The following is a 22,568-nucleotide window of genomic DNA, read 5'->3' as shown; positions in this document are numbered from 1 at the left end:
TAAAAGTAAGGACAAAGATTTTAAAATGGATTCTAAAATGAACTGGCAGCCAGTGAAGGGATGATAGGACTGGAGTATGTGCGCTCTTCTGCTTGTATGTGTTAAGAGTCTAGCAGCTGAGTTCTGGACAGCTTGGAGGCGAGTGAATTCTTTATTACTCATGCATGTAAAAAGACTCTTACAATAATCTAAACGGGAGGATATGAAGGCGTGGATGATCATCTCTAATTCTATCTTTGACACCATTGATCTTAGTTTGGATATGTTCCTTAGTTGGAAGAAACAGTTTTTAATTAGTTGGTTGAAATGATGCGCTAGGGACATTGCTGAATCAAAGACATCACCTAGGTTCCTGAGGCTCGGTTTCACAGACGAGCCCAGGTCACCCAAATACTGCTTGATCAAAGGGGTAATGCTATCAGGTGCAATAATTAATGTCTCTGTCTTATCTGTGTTCAGTTGCAAAGCGTTCTCATTCAGCCACTGCTTGATGTTGCTCAAACAGTTTGCTAGGACGGATAATTTATGGAGCTCTGTGGCCTTAAATGAGCAGTACAGCTGAATATCATCTGCATAAAGGAGGTAAGATATATCGCTGAACTGTCTGATAATTTGTCCAAGAGAGAGAATGTACAGGAGAAATAAGATAGGTCCCAGGACGGACCCTTGGGGTACCCCATATGACAACACTGCTTTATCCGACAACTTCTGCCAGACAGATAAGATGAAAACCATTTTAAGACAGATCCAGACATCCCTGCCAGCTCGTGAAGTCTTTTTAGCATGATATTGAGATCAACAGTATCGAAAGCTGAGGAAAGGTCTAATAGGACTAAGACTGTGCATTTTCCAGAATCAGCGGCCATCATAATATCGCTGGAGATTTTAAGTAAAGAGGTTTCAGTAGAGTGTTTTTTGCGGAACCCAGACTGAAATTTGTCAAATAATTCATGGGTCTCAAGGAAGGTAGTCAGTTGGACTGCTACTATTTTTTCAAGAATTTTTGACACAAACGAGAGTTTTGAAATGGGCCTATAGTTCTTAGGGTCTGATGGGTCCAGGTTAGACTTTTTAAGTACTGGTTCAATGATTGCATGGTTAAAGGAGATGGGGACAATGCCAGTTTGAAGTGAGATTTTAAGCATGTTCACAATACTAGGGCCAATTGAATCAAAAGCTTATAAAGAGCACAGTAGGGAGGACATCCGTAGAACAGGAGGAAGGTTTCAGTTTTTCCAGCAGGCGTTTGATGTCATGCAGTGATACTGGGTTAAAAGAGGACCAAGAATAAGAGGGGGTTGGGTCACAGAGCAGGATTGGAAGGAGTTTGGGAGACATTTGCCCTGATATCTGCAATCCTATTTACGAAAAAATTCAGAAACTCATTGATGTCAGTTTTACAAAATATAGCAGCTTCAGGGATAGATGGGGAAACAATAGCGTGAATGGTGTCAAACAATATTTTGGGGGTTTTCTTATTTGTCGCTATTAGGTTGGCTGGGTTCTTGTGTTCTTCAGCAACTCATTTAGTGAAGCGATTTGGTCCTTGAGGTGTAATCTATGGACCTCAAGTTTCCATTTTTCCACAGACGCTCCACCATGCGACAGCTTCTCTTCATAGATTGTATGGCTTTGTTCATCCAGGGGCACTGCTTTTTGTGAACAGTCTTGGCAGGTTTGACAGGTGCCACTTTATCTAAAGTTTCTGTGCATTGGTTGTTAAAAGAATCAATAAAAACATCCACATCCTGGCATCCCAACAACATACCAGGTTCAAACAGAGCAGTGAACTTCTTGGTGACATCCTTATTTATGATATGTCTTTGGGCCCTGGGTCTCAGGGGCAACGGGTCCAATGGGAAGTTAAGATGAAAGAATACACAACTGTGGTCACTCACATGTACGTCTTCTACACAGACATTTTCTATCTAGAGGCCAAGTGAGAAAACTAGGTCCAGGGTGTGGCCCTTAATATGTGTGGGCCCTGAGACATGTTGAATAAAGATAAAAGCATCAGTGATGGATAAAAGATCCGCAGCTGTGTTACATATGACATTGTCAACATGTAAATTAAAATCTCCAACTACTAGAACCTTCTCTAATTTAATTATAGTAGATAAGAAGTTGGTGAAGTCTATGAGGAAGGCACCTGCGGGGCCAGGGGGACGGTAAACTACCACACAGTAAAACATGTCCTTTGAACCTATTTTAATTGTCTGTGACTCAAAAGAGGGGAAACTTTCAGAACAAATTGTTCTGCATAGGAATCTGTCCCGATACAAAGTGGCCAGACCTCCACCACGACGTGCAGGTCACATCACTCTCAGGAGTTCACGGTTTGATTCGTGCTGGGTTCCTGTGTACCAACATGTCATATCCTTCTCTGACCCTCTGCATTACTGACTGTCCAAATTGGTTCAATCCAAAGTTACATCACCTTAGAATGAATCTCTGAGGAGAAACAAAAAACTTTAGCAAAACTTCAGTGCAGGTAAATTTTTTTACACATCCTCCTTCATGAATTTCTTATTACTGACATTTCCTGCAAGAAAATATGTTTACATTTTCTGGCTGACTATTTGACTTTTGACTGAACTTTTGAGTATTCTCAGGAATTCGGTGCCTGACTCATGAACCCTTCAACCGCTGACTCTTGTGAGGTTGTAAATTCCCCCTCTGCAGGGCAGTCACTTCAACCATCAGGTCTGGGCCAGTCTGAGTTTCGTGTTCTGGTTCTACCACCACAGTTCTTCCCCTCCGCTGCTCCGGGTGCTCGCCCTCTCTCGCCCATGCAGCTTCAACATCTCCAGGACACTCCGGGCGTAAGCGTCCCTCAGGTTCACGCCTCCTCGCACTCCTCCCACGCCCGCCCCCCCCACTGAGCCACGGGCCAGCCTCTTCAGCATCTCGCCGTGCCGCGCCGCCGCCTCCCTCATCTTCAGGGTGAAGTAGCAGGCGGAGAAGCGCTCGTTGATGATGGCGATGGGGAGCGCCAGGATCAGGATCCCAGACAGGATGCAGAGGAAGGCCAGCACCTTCCCCACAGCTGTGTCGGGCCGGATGTCTCCGTAGCCGACCGTGGTCATGGAGGTGGTCGCCCACCACCAGGCGGCCGGCACGCTGCTGAAGGTGGTGGCAGGAGAGTCGTGCTCCAGAGTGAAGATGACCGTGGCGAAGATGGAGATGCCGACACCGAGGAAGAGGAGCAGGAGGCCAACCTCCTCGTAGCACTGAGCGATGGTCAACCCCAGAGACTTTAGGCCTGGACAGAAATGAGGACAGAGGAATGTTTTAGAAACACATCACGTACACTTTCCATCCTGGCTGAGCATTTTACAGATGATACAGTAGATTGATTTAAAAGTGTGAACTGCTTGAAATAGAGCAGACACTGGGTGGCTTTCAAAATAAGTCTGCTGTAAGATTAAGTCGACGTGGATGCACATTAAAAAATTGTAGTTGGAACGTTTTCACCAGATTCAGTATTTACCTCTTCGTTTCCAGTCTAAATATTGTGTATAATAATTTGATTTTCATTTCAGTAAACTGTATCCAAATGAAAATGTGATTCCTAAATTAAAGTTTTCATTCAAATGTCTCTATTTTCTTTTTGGAAACTATAATTATTTGTTAAGTGAAAGTCGTACGTTGACTCACGTTTTGACTCACAGCAGTAGTCTGTGTCCGCAGTTTGTCTGATTATCTAATTTAGGAAATAAACTCTTATTTCTCTCCATCTTCTGTGAGTGACAGCGTGTGATCATCTCTTCATTGGGTTCTGTTTTTTTTACTCTGAGTGAGTCTGAGGACCTAAGCTGAAAATAAGGAGTGGCAGAAAGAGGAACCAATTTATAAATACACCCACGTGTGAGCCGCTCACAGGGCCGACGTTCACACCCCAGAATGACTTGTCATCTCGCTATTCTCTTCCGAGAGAAAAAGAAATGAGCTTTGGTGTCGAGTTTAAGAAGGATTTCAAATGAGCTCATAAAGTACTGAAGACTAACGAGGATTGTTTTCTGTTGTAGAAAGCTGCTTCTGTACATTTGCAAAGGTTTAAGAAAGTTTGCTTTCACTCAATACTCACAGCAGAGTTTAAACCATAAAAGTCACTGTGTTTCATGTATTTAAACAGAATAACAGTATGTCCGTTTCACTGATGGGTTAATCAGAGCTGCCTGAAGTTTGTCCCTATGGGCTTCTGACAGAGATATCAGCCTCTTCTCTCTCTTTTATTAAGGGGTAACTTCAGTGTTTTTTTTAAGTAACCTTGACCTTATTTTCCCATGCTTTTGTGAGTGGCCTTTTATTGTGGCCAGCCTAAGGCACACCTGTGCAATCCCCATGCTATCTGACCAGCATCTTGATATGCCACACCTGTGAGGTGGATACATCATTTCGGCAAAAGGAGAAGTGCTCACTAACACAGATTTTGACAGATTTGTGAACAATATTTGAGAGAAATAGGCCTTTTGTGAACATAGAGAAAATCTTAGATCTTTGAGTTCAGCTCCTGATGAATGGGGGCAAAAACAAAAGTGTTGCGTTTTTTAACGTAATTTTGTTCAGTGTACTAAATTAGTTTACTTGAATTAATAGTTCAGGTGTTCCAAATGAACACAGAACAGGAATAATCTGTTATTTCTTGAAATATGTTCCAGGGGAGTTAACAGTAACTCTGTGTTTAAAAACCATAGCCTGCAGTATATTGATGTTTTTCAGGCCAAAATGAAAATGAGAGGCTTTGGTTTGAAAAGATTAAAGCAAACTGGACCCATTTAGATAATAATGCCCAATTTAAATCTTTGCAAAAGTAAATTGTCAAGGTAAAGGTCAAGCATGACGGATGGTCAAACAGCATCTGTCAATCTTAATCTGACTTATTCAAACTGCAAGAGACTCATATCTTCTGAAATTTAGTTGCACTGAACAAGGACTCTGGAGTTTGTCCCTTGTTGCATTATTATGTTAGGAAGGGATCTCAGAGGATGAATGAACAAACATACGCCATGCTAGCGCTGTATTAAGAAAGACTGGATCCTGGTGTAACCTATTTTTCCCTCTTTCCTCTCACCCTCCCTTCTCTTTTCCTCTTTTCGTCTTTCTCCCTCCCTCCTCCCAATCCCGTTCATGTTCTCTTTCATTATTCATGAGTCCAGGGATGATCATCCTTCCCAGAATCACCCAGATCAAAGCACTCACACGTCCCAGTCTGACACATAAAACATAATCACGCTCAAGTCTCTCTGAGGGAATTTGCTAAAATATGAATCAATATTCCTCAGAAAACCTCCCGGCTGTAATCTCACAGCAGCAGCTTCTCACCGAGGAGAATTTCCATTCCCTTTTCTCTCTCTGGCTGTTAGCATTGTGTACTTGAAATCCCCTGACAGGCTGGAAACACATGTGTCGTCTCCTTCAGCTGCTGCTGATCATGTGCCCATGAACAAAGCACTTCACCTGCTCAAACAAAGCTGCGTCTATGAGTGTTTATCTGAATGTTTATTTTTCTGGAATCTATTTTTAAAAGTGATCCACATATCATTCTTATTTATCCTTAAAATCACAGTCTGTAAAGATGGTGTCTTTGCACCTTCACATGATGTTTTCTTTTCTAAACCTCAATATCCCTTAAAGGGAAGACATAGGCTGTGTTCAGCTAAAAATGCTGTTTCAGAAGCAGTGGCGGCTCCTGCCAATCCTCGGGGGTGTTGGGGGGGGGGGGGGGGGGGGGGGGGGGGGGGGGGGGGGCAGTCTGGAGTAGAAAACAAGTAATGCAGTAATGTAATAATGTCACATATACTGTATATGAAGGTGGATCAAACATAGCTATTTATTCAGAAGAGCATAGTATTTATTTTCATTCTTTACACACATTACAGAAGACTAATAAGGTTAGCAAAGAGTTGTACAACCTCTTGAATGTTCTCCACTTATTATCCTGTAGTTACACAGTAACATTAGGGGTATGGGCTGTATTGAAAGTATCCGTTGTTCTCCCATGCTCTGTAATGACACATTAACAACGAGCTATTTGCTGTTCTCCCATTCTTCCTCTGTATTTACACTTCAACAACAAGGCATCTAAGGGGAAATATAAAAAGGTGTTTATTGTTTTGGTTAATTTTCTGTTACTCTCTTTTTTCTTTTTATCCTCCTCTGGCAGAGATGCCAAGTAATTTAACGTAATTGCATGCCATGTAATTTATATGTAGCTTTGGCAATATTGTTATACATTCATGCCAATAAAGCTGATTTGTCATGGGTAGACTGAGTACAGACTGAGGTGAGTACACAAACGCAGAGCAAAGGAGAGGAGGTAGAAGTTCAAAATAAAGTTTATTTAAGCAAACTAAACACGTAGAATACGTGGAAGCTCAGAGCAAAAATCCAAGCAGAGCAGAATCCAGAACAGAGATAAATCCAACAAAGAGTAACACTCAATACTGACAACAGACCTTAATGACAGATACAGAACTGACAAATAAATAAACTCACAGAGAAACTCAGGACAGGATCGTGACATGATTTGAATTTGAATTTGATGCCAGTGATGGCCACTTCATGCTTCCTCCTCTTTTTCTGTGGTTTCTGGCAATAAAAGAAAATAAAACATCAAATAATTGTTACTGGTTAAGTGCAGTAAAGTTAACTTTAAACTGACTACACTACTACACAAAAAAAACATGGCTTGATAACAATCACATTTGACGTAGCATAAAATTCTAAAAATAACTATCAAGATTTTCTTTTTATGTTCACAATTATTAGCTTAAGCCTATAACATTTTAAACTGCATAAATTAGCCTAGTGGCTACCGGACGTTTCCTCTCCTCATAGCTTAACAACTTACGTGTATTATTTTTACTATGTTTTACTCACCGCTGGTAAAGTCGTTGCATTTCCCGACACAACACCACAGATGAATTTTCAGCCTGAACGTATGTTTTGGTGAAACAGCAGCTGATCGTAGTGACAACAACAAGCTGGAGAACTGCCCAGTTGTTTTCAGGTGGCAGAAGCGTAGCTCTGCTGCTGGGTGCATGACGTAAGCGCAAGCCCTGCTGGAAGCCATACAGATTGCATTGCAGCGCCCGCAGTTCGAAAAAACTGTCTTAACATGAAAAAACTGTCTTAACAAAAAGATTTTCAACCAGAAGCAACGTTGATTAGACAACAATATTCAGAAACTGCAAACGGCAAACTGTCTGTCAAAAACAGTCACAGCTACAGTGTGGTAGAAAGAGTGAGAAAAATCGTCTGTCTTGCCTGATGTGGTGGTGTATCGCCCGATTGCCCTAATTAACAAACCACCCCCTGCTCAGAAGGTGTCTAACAGAACAGCGAGGCATCGAGTGGTGTTTTAAATGTTTCAAATGATCTTTTCCTGTCTCCTAAGATGCCTTCAAACTGCCCCTGTAACGGTCAGTTTTGAAGGCAGCATCGTTGCTGACAAAGTTTTTTTTAAAGTTTTTTGTATTGTTTTCGCTTCGATTTTTAAAAAGTTAGCAAGAACTAAACCCTGAACTTTCTTATTAGCTAGTGACTGTAACTAACCAAGCACCAGCGGCTGGCCAATAGAGGGCGGTAGGGCGCCGCCCTCCCTGGTGGTGGAAAGGGTTTTGATTTTTCTTTTATAAATAAACATTTTTGAAATAAACAGTTACTTTTTTTAAGCATATGTGTGTTTAAAATTCACAATCACGTGTAGCATAAAATATAGGCAAAATAATTATGTTTGGGGGGAAACTAGCTTCCTGCTCATCCACTGATCTCTTCTGGGGCGCTAGAAAGATCGCTCAGGCAGCACAGCAGCGCAGCCAATAGCTGACACAAGATGATGATGCTTGAAGGGCGATAAATTTATAACCCTAAGCAGAGTCAGTCGATGGTAGACACAGGCGTTCAGCCTTGGCTAGCTGGATGCAATCATGTAAATGCCGTATTTTGCTTCCCATGTTTGCTTTTAAAACAGCGGGGACGGTACAACATGGACTGTCACAGGAGTAAACGACACCATGCATTTAACTGAATTAGAATTAAGAAACATGAGTGTACGAGGGCACATATGGATTATACGGTGAAGCTAGCCACACTAGGCAGATTTAACATCGCTACACAACTGGACTAAGGCCACAGGATACATTCTAGAGGAAGTAAAAAATGCAGAATATCTTGCTATTCAGGCAGATGAGACAACTGACATTTCCACCCACTGCTAGTTGGTGCTTGTGCTACGGTACATCCACAAGGAGAACAACAGCAGTTGGCTTACAGAGTTAAGCTGTATAGTTTATAGACTGAAGATTTGGAGAGGGTGATTAATGCCTTCATAACTTCCCGCCTTGACTATTGCAACTCCTTATATGTGGGCTTAGACAAGTCATCTATTCAGGACCTGCAGTTAGTCCAAAATGCTGCTGCCCGCCTCCTGACAGGAAAGAAGAAGAGGGACCACATCACACCTGTGTTGCGCTCCCTCCACTGGCTTCCTGTTCATTACAGGATTGATTTTAAAATCTTACTTTTAACTTTTAAATGCCTTAATGGATTGGCTCCATTGTACTTAACGGAGCTTCTTCACGTTCATACTGCAGCTAGAGTGTTGAGATCCACCCATCTCCTCCTCCTGGATGTACCCAGAAGCAGAAAACCAGAGGCGATCGAGCCTTTAGTGTAGCTGCCCCTAACCTGTGGAACAACCTGCCAGTCCATGTCAGAACCGCCCCAACTCTCGAACGTTTTAAATCACTGTTAAAAACACATCTCTTTTCTTTGGCATTTCCTTCGAGTTAAGTCTGTCATTATTCCTGGCAATTTCAATAACACTATATATCGTATACTGTATATTACAATGTTTTATTGCTGTACTTTTACTGTGTGAGTAGTGTCTTGTTGTTGTATTTAACCTGTGAAGCACCATGGCCAACCTTGGTTGTTTTAAGTGTGCTATATAAATAAAATTGATATTGATAGATATGGAGCAAGAAGGTTGTGGGTTCAAATCCTGGTTTCCCCGGCCTTTCTGTGTGGAGTTTGCATGTTCTCCCCGTGTCTGCGTGGGTTCTCTCCGGCTTCCTCACGCCATCCAAAGACATGCAGGCTAGGTTGATTGGTGACCCTAAATTGTGTGGATGTGAGCATGAGTGGTTGTTTGTCTATGTGTGGCCCTGCGATGGACTGGCGACCTGTCCAGGGTGTACCCCGCCTTGCGCCCGATGTAAGCTGGGATTGGCTCCAGCCCCCCCCCGCAACCCTGTACTCACGATAAGCGGTTGACGATGGATGGATGGGTGGATGATATTGATTTACTTGAGTATTTTCTTTTCACGTCACTTCCTATGTTTAAGTTCACTGTTTAGGTTTGTGTAAGAAAACTAATATTGCCATTAAATAATGTCTGACTATTTCACAAAGCTCTGGTATCCTGCAGTTTGTGTCAAACTGTATTGCAACGGTTACTGAAACTGGATATGGCACAGCCCCACCTAAAACATTTTTCACCAGCCGCCACTGCAACCAAGTTTGTTTAGTATGATTTCTGAGGCTTCTGAGAGCCATAAGCCTTTTCAATAGCTAGCTAGCTGACACTAAGCCTAGCAACTGAAAGCCAGAAGAGACACAAGAGTGCGACATTGCTATAAATGCTGCCCTAATAGGCTGTTCGAAACCAGTGTTCTTGGAAAATGCCTTCACTCCAAAGTTATGCCTTCTGACATCTGCATATTATGGCATTGAGGCATCGAGGCAACTGCCTTCTGTTAAGAACAGAGCCATAGAATAACTAAAATGTATTTTTCGACAATACTAAAGTAGCATTTACCAGTCGAGTGTCGTCCCAGTTTCAACATTCGGAGCGACCTCAGGAGTCGGAGGACCTGCACCACGCGGCCCATGTTCTCCAGCTCTGTGCTCCCTCCATGGAGGCTCTCCACCACCAGCGTCACATAGAACGGCAGGATGGCCAGCAGGTCGATCATGTTGGGAATACTCCGACTGAAGCGGCACTTATCCCTCACGCAGAGGAACCGAAGTGCCAGCTCACCCGTGAACCAAACCACGCACACATACTCCAGCGCATCGAACAGCAGCGGTGCACCGACGCCGCTCACACCAAAGTCCTCCCCAACGTCCAGCGAGATGAGCACCATGTTGATAACCGACACCACCACAAAGAAGACAGAGAGGGAGCCAAAGGTGCGAGCAGCGCGTGATGATTCTGGTTTCTCCAGCAGGTCCCACAGGCGGCGGCGGAGAGCCGGACAGGCGGCACCCACAAAATCCTCATCATCGTCGTGGGCCTCAAACTCTCGATATACGTCGAAGGTCTCCTTCTGCTCCTTGCGGCGGTAGTAACGTTCGCGGCAGCAGGGGTTGATGCAAAGCTCATCGATGCCCCAATACTCGATCTCCTGCAGGAAGGACATCTCACATAGCTCCTCCCTCACATGCAGGTGACCCGTCCGGTAGTAGTTCATCACATACCTGTCAGGACAAATACACAAACAGGTATTCTGTCAGGAGGGACATTAAAAGGGGCATTCTGGGGGTTATTTTCTGTTATTTCTTTCGTTACGGTACAACCCAGGGCGGTTTATTTCAATAAGTCTACAAGAAGCTCTACAGTATCTCTCCATCCTTTTTGGGGGAATGAGGAAAGAGAAAATTGGTCACACCTTCAGTTTCACTATAATCTCATAGGGTGTTGTTTTATTTTGATACTTTAATACCCAATTTGAGTACGATACAATCAGATCAGGCTTAGTAGAAATGTTTGACCTTGTTTATAATTGCATATTTTATCGGCACCACCTACTGGAAGGTCTGCGAGTTCCGATCAAAGAAGAACTCATTCTCCAGGAGGTCGGCATCGTCGCAGAGCTCCAGCGCTGAGTCTCGGCTGCAGCAGGCTAGTTTCCCCAGCCGGGTCTCCGGGTAAGACGCCAGCAGCTCCTGCGACAGCACGTACCGACTTCCCCCAACATTGATGATGAAGAAGTCAAGATGGTCTCTGGAGCAGGACGCCGTCGTCTCGCTGAAGAATACACTGGAGTCGAGAGACACCGGGGAGGCACCCTCGCTGTAGAGCTCCGCCCTCGCCACTGAGCAGGAGAGCAGGCTCATGGTGGAGGAGGAGGGAGGCCGGGAGGAGCTAGGAAATGCAGAAGCCAAGTACTCCATCAGTTTTAAACTTTGTGAATACAGCAAACCTTAAAGCTGCAATAAATTATTGTTTTACCTCAAGGGGGCAGACGAACTCTACTACAAGCCGTAACTCAAAATGTCTGGATGTATTATTACCTTATAACATTGTTGTGGCTGACATGTTAGCTGCCTTCATCCCATAGAGTTGTGTTTATGTCACCCGATGAATAATCACTCACCTTTTTATTTTGAAAGTCTAACCGGACGTTGCATAGGTAATGTGTGGCGTGGCGTATTTGTCATTGCTAAGCATTGCTAGCTTGAGCGTGAAGCCTTCAACGTCAAAAATGTACGCAAAAGGGGTGCCCAGGGCGACAAAGGGTCTTGACCAGGTGCCAATATGTGATGAATCGGGAGTGAGAATGTGTTGGTGTGTCTTAGCTAGGAGGTTCCAACGCCTCAACTGACACCCTGAGCATCACAAAAGACAAAAATATTGTGCTCTGTTACATCTCTCCCTAAAGAATATTCCATAATCTTGCCTTTCTGTTTTTTTTAACACTTCTTGTCACTTAGATTCCACAGCTACAGTACTTTTATTTTTTTATTGTTTCCCAAATGTTTGTCCCTTTAAATGTTTTTCATGTCTTCTTGTAAAGCACATGTAGATTTTAAGATGAGAAAAGTACACTGCAGTATATGAATCAGCAATAGTGTTAGTAGTAGTAGTATTGAAGTACTGCTCTTGCAAGATGTCTTTCACTTAACCTCAGTTAAAACAGCACAGAAAGAATGAATCAAAGAGAATAAAGAAGAACAGACAAAAATAGTAGGACAAGAGATAAAAGACAGATCGACAAAATGAGTCGTAGAACTGAAAGAGACGAAGCCTCTGGTTGTGTCCTACTTATAGCAGATCTCTGGCTGCAGCGATATTTAAATTTTTTATTTAAATATTTTATCTGGCTTACCTAATTAATACAATCTAATCCTGTGATCATTCATTCCCTTTTGCTAGGTGCCTCTGTCTCACTCTGTCATCTCACAAATTCTTAACACTGAATTTTACATGAAGCCATTTCAGCTGTGAGTCTGTGTTGGGATGAGCAGCAAAGGGAAATAAACTTGGTCCCTCTGCAGTGACAGGATGGAAGTGAACTGATGTTGGTATTATACATATTCATTCTCTCATGGTCCCCGAGTGAGCTGCTGTCAGGGGCCCAGAATTTGTAGCTGCTGTGTTGGAAGCCTTTGAGTCAGTTACTCCAAAACATGAAATATGCAGCAGCTGTTCTGATGTTTGAAAAATATATAGTGTGAAACTCAGACTGCAAGCCTTAATGCTCAATTCCGATTTTTTTCCCAAGATCCAATTTTTGTTTGACAGTTCACATCATTGCTTAAATGTGGCACATATCAGACTCCAGTTGGAACTGTCCACGGCCTGAAAGTGACCTGCATGCGTAGAAGAATAACACGAGGTCACACGCAGCAGAATGCTGTTGCAGGCTACAGAAGTAAACACGGCGCAACAGAGGTAAGCTCACGTTAGCTCACGGGAGACTCCCCTATTTCGTTGTCATCTCATGGGTTACATTTCTCCCAAATTATGACAAGTGTTCACAACTTTCTGTTTGTTTCACCACGGTTTCTGGAGATGGACAAAGCATCTGACCCACAATTCACTACCGCTCTCTCTCTCTCTCTCTCCCCACGTGCCAAAAAGCATGCACATAACTCAGGAAAGAGCTCGCAAGGTGTAAGAAAGGGAATTAGTGAGCAGATGGTAGCAAGTTAAAGGAGGAAGAGACCCCCATGTTTAATTATGGCTTTTGAAGAGCTTTTTCATTCACCGCGGCTCCGTCCACAGCAGAACAGCTGCTCTAGAGTGACGTCAAAGTCGCATCAATTCCGACCTGAGTATCCAGACCAAGCGGAAAGCCTCAGATCTGATATGTGAATCCAATAAAGTCCCTTAAACCTGCTAATAAATGGCCAGCAGGGGGCAACTCTTCTGGTTGCAAAAAGAAGTCCAGCTCCACTTGAAATAATGGTAAAGTGAGGCTACTTCTCAGCTGATTTATTCCCTCAGTAAACACTTTCCAGATGAGTTTATGGTCTCAGTCACTAGTTTCAAGTCTTCTTCAATACAGCATGATGTTCATTTAGTAAATTATGGTCCCACTTATAGGAAAATAGACCAGAAAGCATAGTATGCTTCAGGGCGGGACTATCTATGATTGGTCGTTACAATGGTGACCTGTCAATCAGGCTAGAGTGACTCGTACCCACGGCACTCTGTAAATTTAACCAGCACCATTGAAAAAGCTTATTAGGAGTTGGCTGTTCACTTTCTCTGGTGAGTACATTTAGTTTTAAGACTGTTGTTCGCTGGACAAAATTGTCAGCCCTTGTAGCTCCACCGTCTTGTCCAAATATGGTCATGTCCGGTGCCGCTGGTTGCAAAAACTCAACATGGCGGCGCCCTATCGGCCAAACTCAAGGCTTCAAAATGGCAGTCCACAAAACAACGGGTGACGTCACGATGACTACGTCCGTTTCTTATATATAGTCTATGGTCTAGACTCAGGTCGCATTTAAAAAGATCCGATCTGTATCGGATTTTGACTACATAAAAGTGGCCCAAATCTGAACTGGAAAAGATCAGATTCCATGTGACTTGGCCTGTCCACACTGTCATAAAAAGATCAGATCTGAGTCCCATATGGGCAAATAAATTGGATTAGGGTCACTTTGTCCTGCAGTCTGAATGCAGCCTTAGAAAATGCTTTGACATGAATGATATCAACAACTAGCAGTAAACCAAACAACAACAACAACAACTACATGAGCACACAGATATCAATAAATGCCAATAAGTGTGCAAGGTGTTGCAATCAATTACTGACTGATATTGCAAATGTGATATCAGAGGGAATAATCATTTTTATATAATTAATTTCATTTTTCAATGATTAAGGTGTGCTTTTTGCAAGGATCTGTACCAAACAAAGATGTTTTCTGAAGTCTGTAGAATATCATTTTAAGGCCAGGACATCTCTGCAGCATGACAATATTTAATTTAAAATAAGATTTTGACACACATTTTGCCTTTAACAAATATTGCACCTCCTGCAATTTCAATAAGATTGTAATAAGATTTCAATTAATTGTTCAGCCCTACAATCAATGTCTACAAAAAAGGGTAACGAATCCCCAAATAAGTTAAGACGCACTTGCTGCGTAACAGCTTGCGTCAACAACACTATAAGGACCTGCAGCTTATTTTTACTTTAAGTCAATTTTCCTCTCGTTTAACGCCAGTAACTACCGTGATCTTGTGTTGGGCTCTGAGCACAACCAAAAAGCAGGTGAGATACACTCACTACTGCACCTGAACACATCATGTGTAGAATTAGATAGAGCAAACAACAAAGTTGCGTTCTATATTGTTATTTAGGCACTTTTAGTGCGCTTGGGTAGAAGAAATGGTGCAACGTTAAGTTGCAAAGAAGTTACAGGATTAATTTTAAAATCTTTCTTTTAACTTTCAAATGTCTTAATGGATTGGCGCGTCTTACTTCGCTTAGCTTCTTCAGATTTGCCAATCTCTTCCTTGGATGTACCCAAGAACAGGCTCAAAACCAGAGGCGATCAAGCCTTTAGTGTAGCTGCCCCCCTAACCTGTGGAACAACCTGCCATTCCACATCAGAACTAGGGGTGCACAATATTGACAAAATGTGATACTGATCAGGAATATTGCAATAACGATATTAATTTCGATATTCTTAAACATACAAGTTGATAGGCCCTGTTTTGGATATGTTTCCCATTGGATCCCTGTTGTCTCCCTGAATCGAATGTTATTACTGTACTTTTCTCTCCTTTCTTTTCTTTTCGCTCCTCTGACTCTGTTCGCTTTTTGTTTTTTTTTCTCTCTCTTGGGAAAGTTATTATCCCAGTAGATTTTTATTATCATTATATATCATATATTCTATGATATACTGTATGATTTATTGCTGTACGTTTACCTTGTAAAGCACCTTGGTTGTTTTAAGTGTGCTACATAAATAAAGTTAATATTGATATTGTAACAACCTTTAGTAAGTGTCCTTTAAGCAGGAATAGTAGATCAAGTCTGTGCTGGATAGAGCTGAGATGTGTCTTTAGATAAGAATCAGCTGCCATGATGTTGTAATTCATGTTTCTCCCGCCCCCTGGACTTGTGAGTACATTGTTAGGTTTTCTCAAGAGAGTCAGTGGAACAATTAAAATACAGAACAGGCAGATTGATGCCTCAGTTTTCACTGCATGGCACGGCTCGACTCTCTTGGGATTGCTCTTTTTTGGTTTTCCATTGGTATACTTTTTTAGGTATCACCTCAGCTGAGGTTCCAAGTGAGCGGAGCTGATACTAAAAGGTGGCCTTAAAACACTTCAGACTTCTGATTGGTCAGAGACGGGACACAAACTCGTCATTTTCAAATAATCAAGCTACAATTGTTTAATTCACTCGGCCCAGATTAAAATAAATAACAGCCTTCAAAACCAAGCTGTGGTCAATGGATGAAATGCAGATGTTGCTCTGTTCGGGTGCAGGAAGAGGCGGTAAAATCAGAGATGTCCACTCAGAAACATTTTACGTGATCTAAATCAGCTTGAATTCCACTGGCAGTAAAATTAGACTTGGGATCATAAAGTCCCTGAAGTGTGTAAACTGATATGAAGCTACTGATGTCAAAACCCTTCAAAGCATCAGTGGAATCTGTGGAAATACAGTACATTTCATACTAAAATGTATTACCAACCAGTTAAGTACATGTTTTAAGATCTGACATGTAAAGAAACACTGAACAAATGACAGGAAGTACATTTTTCCTTCTTTTGCTTAAGGGAAATGACACATCTCTTGAGCTGTTTTTAACCAGTTAATCTTGTCATATTTTAACTTAAAAATACAAATGTGTTGTGGTGATTGAAAGTGAATTATTAAAAGTGCTGCCAAACCCTTCAAGCAAAACACATGAACATGCAGAGTAGATCATATGTGACATGAATTAATGTTATGCATAAAACATTATGTGTGTATGGTTGGATGAAAGGTCATAGCTAGAGGAACTGTCTCTCCAATTGTGTGATGTTCATTTGATGTAATTAAACTCATGGCAACAAACCTTTGTGTCATGAAGCTCTTTTTAATTGGTCTAAATTAACCGATATAAATGAAGTTTTAAAAGGTTAAAAAAGACCCCCCAAAATACCTTTCATATTGAAATTATTATAGAATGAATCTTCTGCTGAGATTTATCCAAAGATGTTTAATGTTTTAAAACAATTTCATTATTTAATTGCTCTGTTTTAAGAAATTATTCCTCTCTCCATCACTTTAACATCCACTGAGACATTTTTTTAGGATCTTTGTAACTGTAAAATGTTAGTTTTTCTTAAATGTGTCCTGCTGCTCAGATGTTTTCACATCCAATTAAATGACTTCTCACTGAACTTATTTCTAATCAAGGCAACAACACTAATGACTATATTTGGTCATAGTCAGTAATTTTGTTAAGCTGACTTACATTTTGCAAACATATCTAAAACAAGGTGGATCTTACCTGATCTAACTGAAGAGGTTGTTGAACATCTCTGTTTGATGAGCACTCCAAATCTTCACGAATCCTCGTACAAAGTAAAATCCAATGCAAATATGTTTTCTAGAAATGATCACATGATGACAGAAACGGAGAAAGTTACACGTGTGTCCTCAAATATAGAGAAAAGTCTCAGAGTGACCGCGGGAGGAAGCAGCTCCGGCTCTCTGCGCGCTGATGAACAGAGCGGTGGAATGTATGAGAGGTGATTAATGACACACAGGAGGAGGGTGGGAGGGAGGGAGGGAGGGAGGTGCAAGAGGGTTCAAAATGGCATTGCAGTGAATCTCTGAATGGGCGAGTAGAGGCTACTGGCTTTAAATCGAGCATGTTGGCTACTGATCCTCTCTTTTCCACTGTTGTTTGCAAACCAATAAATCACAATCAACAGTCAAATAGCCACACAATGCTCAGGCGACACCGGCAGAGTGCTGCAGCTGATCTGCAGCTCTTGTTGGCTGGAAATGTTTTAATAATCTTCCAAACTGTTTTGTGTTGCTTTCTCTGTGCTGGAGTTATTTCAAGAACTTTATGGCTTTATCCAGTTTGTTATTAAATTTGTAAAAATCTTTTTGTTGCTTTCTGGTATTGGTGTTTTCCTCTGCTATTTCCTGTTGTCCCCACACCCCATCCCTGTTCTCTTGCAGGTGTTGTCCTTTCTCTGTGCTGTCTGTTTGTGCCCCCCATCACCATGTCTGCCCCCCTGTCCGGCCTGGTGACAAATCACTTTGAATAAATAATAAAACAGACAAAGTTATTAATACTCTCTTGTTAAAGTAAAATCTGTCTGGCACAACATAGTATCCAGCTCCTCATACTCTATAACGGGCTGCAATGTTCTTAAAAGTGGCGTGCTATGTACACGCTATTCCATGATATCACGTTGGCTTTCGAGGTGACTGCAGCTGACTTGAAATTCAAACCTGAGCTGCCAGGAACTGCAGGTTTGCAGTACAAAAACACTGCTGCTGTCAAGTCGACACGTTCCATTTCCCGCACAGTGCGTGAGCTTAGAACAATGGCTGTCTTGCAGCATTTGCAAAAGCAAATTTGCCAATAAGGCAAAAGGTTGTTCCCACTTGGTGCTGCCAGAGAAAAGCAGCTACGGTCGCCAGACTTAGAAAAATGTAGCTAGTTTTGGTCCCGCGAAGTGTTAATATCATGTGATATGGTGATGTTTTGCAGCGCCAGCAAAAGTCAGACAAAATTTCTAGCCAGCATGTCTTATGTCAAGTCCAGCATGCATCATGTTAATACAGTGCTGCTAAGTGCCGCATGAGGTCAAACACACCTTTACTCCTGTTGACACCAGGCCTTCACACAGCGCTTGTGCAGACACTTTTCTATCGGACAAGAAAGCTAATGTTACTACCAATTAACCCATACATAAATTAGCTTCAATAACAGGCAACCTTCAGTCAACCTATACAGCTATTGTTACTTGTCTTTTGGGCTCTGTGACAGTGACAAGAACTGAACATGTAACAACAAAATGTAAAAATATGGTCCACACCCATGAGTCTTCCAGCATGAAGAACTTGTTTCTCTATTTTTCTAAAGCAAAGCTTACATCTACTCTCCAAAGGGTAATCCTCCCTCACATCTCTCAAGTTTAAATTTTCACTTCTACCAGATGCCACAGCAGTGAAGTTCTGCCTCCATCTAGTGGCTGAAATAAACACCACTGACACATTTTCTCCTGTTTTCTCCTTTTCCTACTCCTCTCTGAGATTTGACTACATTGTCTCAAATGTATGATAAATCAAGAATAAATTCAGATACCAGCTCTCAGTTGAACCCGGTCCCGGTATCCGTTTTCTCCAACTAAAATGTTACTGGTTTTGTTTTGGACATTGGACAAAATATCATTTATTGAGAATGTTCAGTTGTCTGCAAACTCAAAAGGGAGAGAAAAATATTACAGATCAAACTGGTCAGTAAGAGTCTCAGCCAATGTTGGAAAACTATTTTATTAGAGATTTGTGGTTCTTAAAAAGCCAAGAAGTTCAATACAAACCCTGGTCTGACTGTTGCTTGTGTGCCATACGGCTTCCTGAGTGTGTTTTCAGACAGAATGCAACACACATTTTAGAAGCAATGCAGTTCCATACAAAGGAAATGGAATGTTGCAAACAAAGTCAATGTAAAGGTGCACAAAAAGTCCACAAGAGTTTAAAAAGCTTCAATTCTTCATCATCTTCTGATTCCACTTTGGTGAGAAAGATACTCCATGTAACCATATCATAATTAAATAGCTTTGTTCTAAAGAACGTGTCTTCTCAACAAACAAGTATTGGTGTTCTCAAAAGGTTCAACAAAGGTGATCCTTTCCATTGTGGTCTTTGGTCAGGTCACCATCTGTTTCGCAAACTTCCTTCAGGCGGGCTCAAGGTCACCAGGACGAAGACAAACCGCATGAAGAATAGCCATACCATCCTTTTATGGTCTTTGCATTTATATATGCGACTTTAAAGCTGCCAGGTTCAACGGTTTGCTATAAACTGCATTTCGTTGCATTTTATAGACAATGACAATAAAGTCTCTATCTATCTTAGGAGAAGGATCTGCTTTTATCGAGAATGGGGATCGTAACTCTGCTTGGTTCTTTCTATTCATCTGACTCTGTTTGACTGCCTACACTGGAGTTAAACGGTACTACGATGGTGGATAAGATGTTGGTTAGTTGAATTAACTTAATTGGAGTTGGTGCGCGTTAGCATAAAAGGGGCGTGTTCGGCCGTGCGGGCAGAGTTTTTCGCAACATTTTATGTTTTTTTGTTAGAATTACCATGGCGTCTTACCCCATGTTACCCTAATATTGTTGCTATTCAGAACTTCATTCCAACGCAGTATATAAATATATTTTATCAAGTGACAGCGGAGAGTGTGTGTGTATTAATAGTGTAATTCTCATCATTAACACTGAGTACAGATGTGGTGTGTAGTCCACGTGCAGGGTAACCTCTAGTTTACCACGAACAAAACCTGCTCGGAGCAGTTTAGAGATGCAGCGTAAATTGCCATGGCAACAGACCTCAGGTAACACCTATCCACCTTTCGTAGTACGGGTTAATCAGGTTGTTGCACCCGACGTCACAAAGTTACTCCTGAAGTTACCTGGATAAGCCAGTTACCCCGCTTTGTAGTACAGGCCACAGAACTGAGCCAGCTTCAGTTCCCTTTCTTTGCACCGTGCCGATCAAGTATTTGGTTTTTGTTCCGCTGACTGCATTTCATCATCATTTATAACGTGATGCTCGAGCAGTTTATCCAGAAGCAAGACACTCAGACACTCAGTGCTCAGTTGTCTGCCGGGACTCCCTCTTCCTCTGTGGAATTTCCCATGTTGGACCTGGAAGATAATCAGGGGAAAGACTTTTGTTTAATAACCAACAATTCATTTTAAACAGAATTACTTTAAATGGCCAGGTATGTTTGCACATACAAGGAGTTTGACCCTGGTCTTGCATTGCTCTCAGTGTACGTACATACACAAAGCTCAACAAAAGCAGACACAGACTACCGCTTACAGTACACAAACACAAACACCATAAACAAAACAACAACATATGTAGACAGCAACAAAATAATGTAGTGAAGCATGGTGCAAAGTAGGGCTGCATGATATTAGAAATTAAAATATATGTATGAAAAAATACATAAATTTCCACCAGATGACTTCAGTGGCTCTATTTGAAAAGACTTCAGGAGACTGGCGTGACATTGTATTGTTCTGTGATGTGACTATTGCACATGGGCACATTGTGATGACTATGCTGAAACGATTTATTGTGCAGCCATAGTGCAAAGGATGCTGGGATAAATATTTCTGTGCAGGTGTTATGTACATAAGGTAGAAGGATATGATCGTTAAAGCTACTGAATGATGAATAAATAACATTAAATAGCATACACTTAGATGTTAGAGGCACAGGGTGACCCTGTGAGTTAATTGTTCAGAGCGATGACCTGTGTCTGTTTGTTTTGGTGTACAGTGGGGCTGGAACAGAGATCTTTTAGAAAGCACATCATTTTCAAGTTCAGCTACAATTAAATGTCATGTTTTTGTCTGCTACGGGATGTATATCAGCTCTATAAAACTTAATTATTCCTGGTTTGTTAATGTTGTTTAATTATTTACAGTGATTTAAATAGTTAACTCACCATTTGCTCTCTTAAATACAGCCCTTCAAAATCCCTCAACATTCCCAGCAGTGGACTTTTGTTCAAGCAATGGAGCAGTGTTGTTAAGTGGAAGAAATGGTATGGATTGCAAATGACATAAACATAAATTTAAAAAAAGAGATGAAATAAAGTAAATGTGACGGTCCCTGAATGTGCGTATTAGCTACATATCTATTCTATCGCTGGTGTAAAAAGTCTTAACAGGTGCAGTGCTGCTACAGGACGGTGAAGCCTTTACCTGTCAGGTACACATCACGTTTCCAGACTTCTTTCCTCTCTTGGTCTTGGACCTTCAAAGTCACTTTCTGTGGGTTCGTAGTCAGGAAAACTTCGAATGTTGGGTGGAAGTTTGGTCCATACTTTGGGTAAAATGGCGCACGCTGAAAACAAGAAGCTACGCGTCATTTTGTGTTTATCTGGTACTTTCCTATTTGTGAATATATTTTGTAGTAGTAGTATATATATTAAGTATTGTATTCAACATTGTATTGATGATAATACTGTTACTGAGTTATTTATTCACTATATACAAATGTGGACATTGCACGGGTAGTGGCACGGTGTAAAATAAATATGATTGCACAGGAAAAATAAATATTCAGCAGTTTAGTAGAAGTGACTTGCCTCACCTCAGGCTGTATTGTGAAGTCCTCAGGTTCACAGAAGACGCTGTAACTTTTACCAAAGCTGAGATGACAGTCAGAGGACATCCAGATTAACTCAGCGCCTGCTTGTTGGATGGTAACCTTCAGAAACAGATATTTTTATAAGAGGGGTCAGATAGTCAAGGCAATTTCATTTAAAGAGCAATTTAAAAACAACAAGTGCTTTAAGAGAGAGTGAATTACAATCAAATAAAAACACACACACACACATATACATATATATATATATATATATACACACACACACACACACACACACACACATTATATATATATATAATGTGTGTGTGTGTGTGTGTGTGTGTGTGTGTGTGTGTGTGTGTGTGTGTGTGTGTGTGTGTATATATATATATATATACACACACACACACACACACACATATATATACACATATACATATATATATATATATATATATATATATATATATATATATATATATATATATATACATATATATATATATACACACATATATACATACATACATATACACATACATACATACATACAGTGGGTACGGAAAGTATTCAGACCCCTTTAAATTTTTCACTCTTTGTTTCATTGCAGCCATTTTCCAAAAATCAAAAAAGTTCATTTTATTTCTCAGTAATGTACACTCAGCACCCCATCTTGACAGAAAAAAACAGAAATGTAGAAATTTTTGCAAATTTATTAAAAAAGAAAAACTGAAATATCACACGGTCATAAGTATTCAGACCCTTTGCCGTGACACTCATATTTAACTCAGGTGCTGTCTATTTCTTCTGATCATGAGATGGTTCTACACCTTCATTTGAGTCCAGCTGTGTTTGATTATACTGATTGGACTTGATTAGGAAAGCCACACACCTGTCTATATAAGACCTTACAGCTCACAGTGCATGTCAGAGCAAATGAGAATCATGAGGTCAAAGGAACTG

General features: G+C 41.3%; 2 protein-coding genes across 4 annotated transcripts in view; both read right to left on the bottom strand.

The window, feature by feature from the left end:
- Positions 1 to 2,735: 2,735 nt before the first annotated feature.
- Positions 2,736 to 11,181, bottom strand: kcnv1 (potassium voltage-gated channel modifier subfamily V member 1). The gene is made up of 3 exons (XM_046044427.1): positions 10,817 to 11,181; positions 9,824 to 10,485; positions 2,736 to 3,262 (listed from the first exon to the last, which is right to left on the bottom strand). Exons 1-3 carry the CDS (start codon positions 11,179 to 11,181, stop codon positions 2,736 to 2,738), a joined length of 1,554 nt encoding a protein of 517 aa, XP_045900383.1.
- Positions 11,182 to 19,829: 8,648 nt separating this feature from the next.
- The window catches only part of LOC123967602, a 14,217-nt gene continuing 11,478 nt past the window's right edge, over positions 19,830 to 22,568 (bottom strand). For all 3 annotated transcript variants that reach the window (XM_046043732.1, XM_046043731.1, XM_046043733.1), the window contains exons 8-10: positions 21,609 to 21,725; positions 21,218 to 21,359; positions 19,830 to 20,146 (exon numbers count right to left, since the gene is read on the bottom strand). In XM_046043732.1, the coding sequence (XP_045899688.1) occupies positions 20,088 to 20,146; positions 21,218 to 21,359; positions 21,609 to 21,725 (318 nt within the window). In that variant the 3' untranslated portion in view covers positions 19,830 to 20,087. The remainder of the gene's footprint in view (positions 20,147 to 21,217; positions 21,360 to 21,608; positions 21,726 to 22,568) is intronic.

The sequence above is a fragment of the Micropterus dolomieu genome, linkage group LG03 (genome assembly GCF_021292245.1).
Source record: "Micropterus dolomieu isolate WLL.071019.BEF.003 ecotype Adirondacks linkage group LG03, ASM2129224v1, whole genome shotgun sequence".
NCBI lineage: Eukaryota > Metazoa > Chordata > Actinopteri > Centrarchiformes > Centrarchidae > Micropterus > Micropterus dolomieu.
This window is presented reverse-complemented; position numbering and strand designations above follow the sequence as displayed.

Excerpts from the sequence above, each read along its gene's own strand:
- kcnv1 (XM_046044427.1), bottom strand. The coding sequence starts at position 11,181 with ATGGAGTACTTGGCTTCTGCATTTCCTAGCTCCTCCCGGCCTCCCTCC. Across the intron at positions 10,486-10,816 it reads CGGAACTCGCAGACCTTCCA|GTATGTGATGAACTACTACC; the intron begins GTAGGTGGTGCC and ends TTGTCCTGACAG. Across the intron at positions 3,263-9,823 it reads ACTGGGACGACACTCGACTG|GCCTAAAGTCTCTGGGGTTG; the intron begins GTAAATGCTACT and ends ATTTCTGTCCAG.